The sequence below is a fragment of the Anarrhichthys ocellatus genome, unplaced genomic scaffold, assembly GCF_004355925.1.
Source record: "Anarrhichthys ocellatus isolate YVR2014 unplaced genomic scaffold, GSC_Weel_1.0 scaffold11, whole genome shotgun sequence".
In the NCBI taxonomy this organism is placed as follows: domain Eukaryota; kingdom Metazoa; phylum Chordata; class Actinopteri; order Perciformes; family Anarhichadidae; genus Anarrhichthys; species Anarrhichthys ocellatus.
In genome coordinates this window covers 12,196,563-12,207,597 of record NW_022280041.1, presented here as the reverse complement: position 1 = coordinate 12,207,597, position 11,035 = coordinate 12,196,563, and the positions used below count along the sequence as shown (strand labels likewise).

The window sequence follows — 11,035 nt, the reverse complement described above, 5'->3', positions numbered from 1 at the left end:
TATATACACATACATACATATATATATACATATATATATACATATATATATATATATATGTGTATATACACATACATACATACATACATACATACATATACATATATATATATATATATATATATATGTGTATATACACACACACACATATATATACATATATACATATATGTGTATATACACATATATATATATATATACACACATATATATACATACATATATACATACATATTTTTGGTCCAATGAAGGAATTTAAAGTGATTACAAGGACATCGTTTTCTCTTAATCGTTCATGGTGTGAACGTGCTGATTATCACCAGGTGCAAACCTGAATCAGAGTTGATGATTAATAACCGTGTTAAGGTTTAGTGATATGATGATCTATCTATTTAAGATCTAGGCCATAGTGTTTACGTCGTGGTATTTTCCTTTAATATATTTGGCTGCATTATGGTTGTATTTTCATATATTTCTGCATCAAAGCAATTAAGTAGCATACATTCTCAAATACTATCTGAGGCCTGCGTTTATCTGCAGAAGCTTTTTATTTGAGACAGAAAACAAGAGTTATGTCATACTCAACACTCTGCTGTTGCTTTATTGTTTTAAATACTAATACTTTCATTCACTTATTATTTCCAATTAATTCGACTCCACACAAAGAAAAAATCCCATTAAAAGCCTTCCAGCAGCTCAGAGGGAATACTCCATTTTCTAGCAAACTTTTAATGTGAAACAGAACATCTGAGGACAGGAAGTGCTGTGTTCCATTGACTGTAGCTTAGCAGTGGCTTAAAGGGGAATAACCCGAAAGCAGTAAAGAAAAAGTAATTGGAAAGAATGAGTAAAATAAAAGAGTTATTGATGTATATCAACAGTGACATCTAATACTTATTAAATTGCATTTATCATTTCAAGTGAATGTTTTATCTACGGCTTCCACTTTAGTCGCCGTGTGTGGCCAATAATGGATTACTCCCTCTTCAATGATCACATTTCTACAGTTTGGTGTGATATGCCACACACACACACACACACACACACACACACACACACAGCTACAGGGAGCGTACAGTAAACCCACACAAACTGATGATAGCTTACTGTACAGGTGCATTTATATTCACAGGCAAACACCATGAACATCTATCATCTACACACTGCAGTGACTTAGATAAAACTACAGCTCCCACAATCCCAACACAGATCTACTGTAGCACATCCTAGTCATCTGTACTTACATCCGCCTGCCACCAGTCTTTACCTCTGTATGGTCTATGTGACAAAGAGTGTTCTTCCTGTTTGCTTTACAGCAGCGGTTTGGATGGAGCACAGTTCAATGTTGCATGATGAGCCATCTTAAAACATGTCTGTTTGTTCAGTGCAAAGGAAACTTGAGTGTGTATACTGAATTTACAGCTTCAGTCGACCACTTATGGCCATAATGACAAACTGCTGGTAAGTCTCGTCTGACAGCGTTTATGTATCTGACTGATGACTCAAAAAGCTGACCGCTCTGCTCTGTAGCTGAATCCTGGAGGTCTAGATTCAGACATTTAAAAGCTGATCTGCTTTTAACAAAGATAGAACACAGAACTGCCGGCTGCTACCGGTCTGAGACTTGGTCTTTTTGAACAGAAAGAAGACAGAATCCATCAAAACGATACATATATAAAACGTTTATAGCCCAGTGTATATGACATATAGTTTAACTTAGTCCAATAGAGAGATCTTGTTGTTTCATCAACCTAAGTTATGTACATCCGACTACATCCGCCAGCCACAGTTTTCATTTTAGCCGGTGAAATTAAAAAGCATTAGTGGTACATACACGTCTTTTGGCCATGCGGTGAACCAGTACTTTTGAAAAGCAGTGCTCAACAGAAAGGGTTGCCACTGGCAGCCATTTTCAATAATTGGCAACCAACGCCTGTCCTTCGATTGCCATCAGCAGCAACTGCATATTAACATACAAAGTATAGGGATGACGATAGCTACCGTGCTTTGGGATACCCAGTACCGAACCGCTACCAGTGTTTAACTAATAAGCTGTATGCCTCACTGTGTAAGAGAGACTGGGATTATTATTTTATGTGTGAGGCAACATTAGACCTGCTTTCTTAACTTTGTAAAATATAATGTACAAAATACATATATAAATTTACTGAATTGTTATTAAAATAATAAATTGTACACCTGTAACTTCGTGAAAAATGTTTAACAATTAACAGGAATTACAATTCCAGTGTATAATGTACGTAATACAATGTAGAATTGAACTGAAACAATTGGCTCTATTGTCTCCGATACCCGATCCAGCTATTTAGGTATCGGCCCGATATTTGTATCGGTGCATCTCTAAGAAAAAAGTCCTACGTGCTATGAATAGATTTTTAATATTTGTTGCATTATTGATATTTATATATTGCCGTTACAATCAGAGCCAGAGCACTCTGCATGTGACAACGCTGCTCGTGCGTTTTAAAGGTGCGTTAACTTGGGTGTGTTTTAGAGGCAAAAGCAAATAAAGTTGTTTGACTGCGGGGTGAGAAGTTTGACTAACCCGGCAACATCTCAAACAAATGTGTACATTGAATACACTGACAAAAGAACCAGATGAATCTAAATAAAAAATACATCTTGAAAAAGGAAATTTGTTAAGTCTTGGGAGGCATCTTTGACCTGGACAGAATATTGTACTGAAAAGTGTGTACAACATACACATGACATGTATACATTGAACAGTAATTACACAAAATGGCAACTGTATTTTCAGTTTCGGCATCCACAAGAACAATGATTTAAAGGAAAATAGGACAAAATACTCAACAAATAAAATAGCTACAGTACATTCTAACCTATTAATAAACACATTGCTCTATATTCAAGCAGACAGGTTGTAACAGTCATCTAACTGTCACCTCCATAGCTAAAAGCTCGGACCTGAACTCATTACCTGCGACGAGGAAGAAATGGAAATTATTCAAACCTTTAAATTATCAGTGTGTGATGCTCAATTTTAACATTGCCGAATGTCATTTAGATACAGCTAACATTACACGGGCCATACGCCAATTAAAAACCGTAAATATGTTAGAAAGTAAAGACTATTTCCCACCTTATGCTGTGTTAGGGCCTGTTAGCTTGCAGGCTACGCCGACAGGAGCCAGGTGAAGGTAACGTAGGTGGACACTTCCTGAAACCGTACACCTTGCTAGCATTAGCTTAGCACCTAGCTCTTGCACTCTCTTTCAAGCGAAGGTGAGGCAGTAACTTACCATTACGTTATGAGTATTTAAAAATATTGAGACGCGGACTAACGTCTACGCTGCCTGGTCCACGTATGCGAATACACCGCAGTTAACGTTGACAGTGCATGTCTATGTCAGATACCGTACTATAGGTAAGAGAAGTTGAGCTGGACCCATTCCCTTCTACACCGAGCAGTCCCGCCTCTGGTGAGCATGCGCAGTCTGACGAGAGTTTTTATGCCCCGAGTATCGCTTTTCAGGTAACAACTCGGCTTGATGCGAAGAAGGCTTTTCTGACAATTTGCCCTATTACAATCTCTTCAATTTATACTTTAACTGTTTTTTTTACATTTTCATATTTCCTGACATTTGTTACTCCATATTTAGTAGTTGAACCTGAATGCACCTGAATCATACTAATGAAGGCCTGGTTGAGTCCTGACTTTTGGCTATTTGAACACAAGAGGTCAGCGTGGACATTACATTACAGTACAGTCATTTAGCAGAGGCTTTTATCCAAAGCGACTTACAATTCAGAGTCTATCACATTTCTACACCGTAGGCACAGCTACAGGAGCAATTTTGGGGTTAAGTGTCTTGCTCAAGGACACATCGACATGCGACTAGCAAAGCCGGAGCTTGAACCGCTGACCCTCTGATTGAAAGACGGCCCTGCTATCCACTTAGCCACAGTCGCCCCACCTCCAAAACATCTCAACGCCACAGTAATTACAGACACCAGCTTTGTAAAAACATAGTATTTTAATAAATATAAATATGGCAAAATACAAATGTATCTCAGCAACAAATAGGCAATAACAAAAATAGATATTAGAAATAACATAGAAAAAATAGATAAAAAATACATCTTTTTTTGGGAACTTATGCAGTGCATTGGTGTCTGTTATGTCAGACGAAAGTAAACTACTTAATCATTTAACTTTCCTTCATATGTCTTTCTGTCTTGTCAACCACAAACATTCAGAGAAATAAATTAACGGCAAACAAACTCTCAGTCAATCATGTTTCCATTGTCGGTCGTGTTTGATCTGTGTCCCCTTGACTTCTTGTGTTAAGCACGTTTTAAATAAAGCTGTCAGTGAATTAGTCTGTATAGACAAAAGAAGTCATAACCCTGTACAGCGGGTCTGTTGTGGTCATCATGTGTGTGGTCATCATGTGTGTGATCATCATGTGGAGCATGAGCAGCAGTAGTCAGACACAGTGGAGCGGAGTCTTCACAGTGGGTTACTGTTGAGGCTGGTTGAACTGACCCATGAACAGAACAGCACCTGGACACAGGAAGTAGAACATTAGACACACCACACACTCTGCCCACAGACTGCCCGGCTGAGTTGGCGTTCTAAAATGGGATTTCAAAATAAAATGTAACAGGAGTGTTACCTGTTTGTTTGTGCTGGATGAGGAAGAGGAAGGGCCGGTCCAGAGTAATCTCCTCGACTGCCATACGAGAAAACATCACGGCAGCTAACCCAAGGAATTCGTTCAGAGGGAAGGAACGAAAAACCGGTCAGTTTGTTATAACTTGATTAAACACAAAACATATTGTCTAATATGTGCCATATGTGCATAATATTATCTGAAATAATAGAAGTCATAAGACCATATTTTGACACAGTGCCCTTTACAAGACAGGGCCACCAATTAGTAGTCATCACCACCTTAAGATCTTTATCATTTGCCATTATTGGGTATCTGCTCAGACCAGCACCAAGCATTACTAGACGCCCTACCACTGAAAAAGGGAACTCCTGCATTACTTTCACTTTCTAGATCCGGAGATTACCACCTGCTTATATACATACAGTATATTTTTATCCTTTAATAGGAGACCTAATGTGTGCCATAAAAATAAATCCAATCCCTCTGCATTACCCATGGAACTCTAAAACTCTAAAATTCCCCAGTGTGTGTGTGTGTGTGTGTGTGAGATTCAATATTGGGCCCACCTGTTGCTGCTGCTCCCTTGGTTCCCTGCTCATTCACCTCGATCTTCACTCTCTGCAGAACCTTCGACACACACAGCCTCTCGTCAGCTGGAGGGCAGAAACACATAGAGGTTGGTTACATTTCATCTGAAGTCACTGTACTCTCTGTTGTAGTAAAGTCCCTGACTAACTAACTACCTAACATGGTCTTCCTACTGGAATAGAAGGTTAACTCACTGGTGATGCGTGTGAAGTCAGCAGTAGCGAGGTTGAACATGTCTCCCAGACCCATGTTAAGCAGAGCAGCCTTCAAATTCACCTCAGAGTTCAGAGTAAACCTGCGAAAAACACAGACAAACCCTCAGTATTCATCCTGGTTGCCGGTCCATTAGAAGAGTATTTTTAAAATCAGTTTATGTAACAGCCCACATAGTGTCTGACTCTTTCTCACCTGGGCATGGCCAGCTGCCGCTTGACATTCCTCAGCTCCGTTTTCCACTGCTTAATCCTCTGGCTGCTCAAATCGGTGCTGAGCGTGCTCAGTGGAACCTCAGGCTCAAATGGCGACACCAGGAGCATGCTCAGTGAGTTGCCCTCGTACGGGACCTCAATGACATCATAGTCCACCCCGTCGGCAGTCACGAACTCGCCTGTTGATTCAGGAGAGTGAGATCGATGTAAGTTTGTAAGCAGCGCACAGTTGTAGCAGTTGGTGAGTCATCATCCGTGTTCAGATCCTGGGTCAGCGTGTTGGACCTACCATAGTTGTAGTGGTTGGTGAGTCTCATCATGTGCACGGGCACGTTGCTGCCGTTGGCGCAGTGGAACATCCTCTCCTCGGTCAGTTTGGGGTCAAAGGGGACCTTCCAGAGGCCCTGGAAGTGGAGGGCATTGAGAAGGACCAGACGGGTCTCATCAGTCAGAGATCCAGATGCAAGGAACTCAGGGATGGCACCTGCAGACAAAAAGACACCAAAGAAGTCACGACGGATTCAAAACGTGTATAAGCAACAAAAGTAGGCCACTGGGAACAAAATTGGAGAGGAATCCTGCAGATGTTAAGCAGCTGGTACCTGCAGTGTGGTCTGAGACCCATGAGTTGATGATGCTGACTGCCTGGTCTGGCTTGTTAAAGTCCACCTGGTTGGGGTGGGACTGGAAGGCCTTGGCCAGGGCTCGGCGGTACCCCTTCTCCAGGCTCATCTTTCTCTCTACCATGACCCCGCTGGCTGTCTCCACCCCGTCCTCACTGGACAGGTCCCGCTGCAGGAGGCGCTGCTGCCGAGACATCCCTCGCTCTGCAGGAGAGGGTTGATGGTTATGCCAACGATACATAATTATACAATCAAATGTGTTTCTTTTGTTGTTTGTTGTTGCATTAATCCCTTTTTCCTGAAAGAACCCTGAATATTGAATGTATGCACCACCCACCTTGCAGAGAAAAGCCCATGGCAGCAGTTAAAGCCCTGCGGGTGTTTCCAGCAGCGCCGAGCTGAGCCATGGCCAGGACAGAGGACACGCCGTGCGGGGACAAGACCACGTTCTTGTCCACAGAGTCCCGGGCCAGCTGCGAGAAGACCTTCAGGCCAAAGTCAGTCTGTTTGTCCTGCAGAGAGCCGAGCGCCGCTCCGCTCAGAGTCAGCAACAGGAAGGTGTACACACAAAGCATCTTGGGAAAGAAAGAAGAGAACAGGTGTAAGTTTGAATACGCACACTTGAGTTCAACGCCTAAAGGTAGAACCTTCTTTTGTTTCCTTAATATTTCTAAACAGCTCTTTCTCAAACAACTTGTACCGTATTCATGTACAATAAATGTGTTTTAGAAACTATGCACCGCACATTTGTTTGTGAGTGCATTGTTTCTGTATCCTATTAAGGAGGAACAGAAAGTATGTTGGATAGCAGAGTCACCTGCAGAGAGACTCTAAACAGCTGGTAGATGTTTTCAATCAAACTTTAGGGGAATAATTCCACATCAGTAGCCAGAGAAATTTCCGCATTTTTAGTTTTTTTGGAAATTCCCACAATAACAATTATATTGTTGCACTACTAGAAAAGAAAAACATGTAATCACATTTAACCCTTCAGATAAACATTCGGTCTACATCTGCCGGGTCTTACTATAAGTGAGCCTCACATTTAAAACATACAACTTTAAACTGTTGAAGTAACCATTTCAATTTGTCCAAGGCCAAAATGCTGTCGTCAACCCTGCAACAATTTGTATTACGTGTGTGTGTGTCTCATGGTGGATGTGTGTGCATTCACATCAGTGTGTCAACTGGAAAGTCTGTGTGTGTCAGTAACATTGGTTTTCCACTGCAGACATCAATAGTGAATACTGTGACTACAGCAGCGTTGCATACTGTGGCCGCTGAGGTCACAGGTCGGCCTCTGTTTGCACAGGACACCACTTCCAGCTCAAAAACTGTTGACTTGAGGGGAGGCAGGCCAGGGGAATAGGATAAAGATTTTAACTAATAGATATCACCATGGGACTTCCCCTGTTGATTTTTTTACATTGAGACTTTTTGTTTTCATTACAAATCTTCTGAAAATGTTTAAATATTCGCTTATTATCATTATCAGAACAGAAATGTGAACATTGGATAAAGCCAGGTTCAAAATTCTTGTTTGATTTTGTTGACATATTAGAGTCAAAGGTTTTTATAGAGGGAGTTGGATATCTCTTTGTATCACTCCATAAATCAGAAAATACTGTCAACAGCCATAAGAGAAAATCAATCTCCTCCATGTTTTTAGGAATAAGAATGTTGTATATATCAGGCTATGAATGATATATGAACAACCCCTTAGTAGAAACCTTCAGAATATAGAGAGGAATGAAACTGTAAAGTTTGGTGTATGTAAGAGCTGCTGAAGTGGAGATTTCTGTCTCAGAGGGAGATAAAACTCATTTAGAGAGAACGGCCTTTAGATGTTTTGTAAAATGACATTTCATTTTATCACCATGAAAGTTCCTCAGTTTTCTAAAATGCTATGTTTGATATGCGGCATTATCTAATGATAGCTTTTGGGGAATTTAGGAGAAATCTAAAGACACAAATAGTCAAAGTAGTAAAATAAACAAGTTAAATAGCCTAAAAGTGACCAGTGTATGAAAAACAATGTTACTTTCCACCACTGCTAGAATTAAACCTGCTAATAAATAAATACATCAGTCATGTGGAAGGCTGATAGTGATTTTAGTATTATAGAGTTATTGCACCCTAATATGAAAAAAAACTGTATTTTTTTTAATTGTATAAATCCAACTTCAAAAGCTGTAAATGTTTAGTCCAGTTGTAGTTCTTCTTACCTTGTGGTTGAAATGTGTCAGGTGTAGTTCAGCAAGTCTGTGTTGTTTCAGCTTCTGTCTGCTCCAGCTGCTTGAGTCTGAATGACTGCAAGACTTTCTCTCTCTTTATAGGGTAGAGAATCCCCCCCCCTCTCCGCCCGCCTCCTCGCACACATACAGAAGTCATTAGAGAGAATGATGTCATCTGACGCCGTCTGGACAGGCTTCCTTTTCATGAACACACGCATCCACTCTCCCTCCGTCTCACTGTCTTCTCCGTCTGCCTGCTTCTGGTGCCCCGAAGCGTGACGGAGCATATGGAAAGTCATTTAGCTGTTTTCCCTGTCTCACTCAAACACACACACACACACACACACACACACACACACACACACACACACATCACTTTGGCATGTTTCCCCTGAAGAAGATCAGCCAGGCAATGGGTGTCATGTTCCCTTATGTTTGATTTTGTCATGAATAGAAGTATCTTGTGATCTTGATCATTAGTTGGGATTCCAATGTTTGCCTCAAGTTCATTTGAATTATCTAATGGTGATAGTGAAAATATACACTGCAGTTTGCCACATTATTGTGCAAAGGACAACAATCAAAACCTGTCCAGATAGTTCTGGATTTAGATCACAAATCATGCCAATTTTAGAAAATGTTATTTGTTAAATTTGTTGCATGGCTGTGTTTTTATACATTCGACAATATTGACTTTTTCTGTGGAATGAAAAAAGGGGTTTGAAGAAAAAAGTAAGGCCACAAACAAAGTATTAGTTTGCTATTGGTATTAAAACTTTGATATCTCGTCTAGTAATGAAAATGTGCAAATCTAAAGCAACTTCTGTTGTTTGTTTTCAGCTGATTCAGTTCAGCTGAGCTCAGCTAACTTGTGCAAGTCCTGAGTGGGTACTATGAACCAGTACCCAGTAGTACTGGTCGGGGGGGTACAACTACTCAGGCATCATGTCATTGAATTTATCGTCACTGATTGATATTAAGACAAATCATCTGAAACCAGTTCTTTGAAGGTATCAGGATACTCAGCACAGTCTGATCTGATGTTATTTGTTTCTTACGGAACACGGATGCTTCCATCTGGACTTTAACGTTAGTTTATCTTTTCATGCAGTCACTCTCTGGACTCTCACTTAGGGGGTGACACATCAAAACACCAAATTTGGTCGTGGCTTCCAACATTCCTCATCCCGCTACTCGCCAAGCATCTGGTAGACATACAGAGAACAGGAATCAACACACTGTTTCCAAATCTATCTGGAATGAGAGCAACAAAAAAACCTAATTGAAGCCACTTTTTCTCGTAGAAGTTAAAAAGCAAAGCCAATAAGTCCTCTGCGGGTCTGACACAACATGGATGCGTCAGCTATGGAGTGCTTGATGTCTAATTTTTGGGGTTTTCCATCAATGAAAGAAGGGCAAACTAATGTATCCAGAAGGTGTTTAGGCATGGCAAATACTAAGCCATAAGAGTAGTAAAAGAGGCAGGGACAACCACATTACAAGCAAACATGTTTGCTTACTTCTCTCTAGTGGTACAGCATCTAATGATGCAAACCGTTTCTGGGTTTTATTTGTCCAGAGATATCTGTCGCGATTACTTATTTATGCAACATCTGCGCTCGGCAGTTATGGTCATTGAAGTGCAAGGGAAAGATTGTGGTTGTGTTTTCTTTTGTGTTTTTTAAAGAAACACATTGTTAGATTGAGAGGGAACCTCCACACCCTTCTAATATAATACTTCTTACATTCGCACTGAACGTAAAGGTAAATCTTGAAGAATCGGTCAATATGGACGGAAATGTAATTCTGGATTGGATGGAGCATTGTAGGATATCTTGCTTTTGTCATTCACTGTCCGTACTTATACCTACAAAAAGTAATGCACTGCAAGTCATACGTCCCTTGATATTGTGAGCCGGGACGTGTAGGTTTGCCACTAAGGAAGTCAGGTTACGTGGTATAAGGAGCGACAGGAAGAGGAGGTTGTGCCATCCTCCACAACCTCCTCTTCCTCAAAGTGCTTTCACCCAGGAGACTGCTGTGGGATGGTTTTGGAATGATGCTGACAATTGGAGAAGAATTAGATATAAATATCATGTTTTTCACAAATAATGTGCAGTTTGTTAGGCTTTTTATACCTCAAACGGCTTGGAATATAACTGCTGAAATGGGGGCAAAAACAATCTCCCAGACTCCCGCCAAAGGTTTGGGCTGAGCCTCGAATGTCTACAAATGTCACCAAAGAAAAGGACAAACCCAGACTATAAACTGAGATGACAAGGTTTAGGAACTAGACTGCCCTGATGTCATTGTCCTCTGCCTTTTATCTTTCTTCATGCCAAGACAGCTATGTATGTGAGGGACATTTATGGGCCCATTTACACTGTCTTGTATGAAAGACGGGCGGATTTAGTTCTCTGTTAGTTCTGTGTCTTAGGGTTGTTGCACTTTAATTGCCTTGTTAAATCAAAGTTTACAGCTACTTTACTATCGTACCTAAAGAG

General features: G+C 40.7%; 1 protein-coding gene across 1 annotated transcript; it reads right to left on the bottom strand.

The window, feature by feature from the left end:
• Positions 1 to 4,070: 4,070 nt before the first annotated feature.
• Positions 4,071 to 8,583, bottom strand: serpine1 (serpin peptidase inhibitor, clade E (nexin, plasminogen activator inhibitor type 1), member 1). Its single transcript, XM_031850622.1, has 9 exons — positions 8,523 to 8,583; positions 6,635 to 6,872; positions 6,277 to 6,501; positions 5,964 to 6,158; positions 5,655 to 5,853; positions 5,441 to 5,541; positions 5,225 to 5,311; positions 4,659 to 4,742; positions 4,071 to 4,546 (listed from the first exon to the last, which is right to left on the bottom strand). The coding sequence occupies exons 2-9, from the start codon at positions 6,870 to 6,872 to the stop codon at positions 4,503 to 4,505; spliced, it is 1,173 nt and encodes a 390-aa protein (XP_031706482.1). The 5' UTR covers positions 8,523 to 8,583; the 3' UTR covers positions 4,071 to 4,502.
• Positions 8,584 to 11,035: the final 2,452 nt, after the last annotated feature.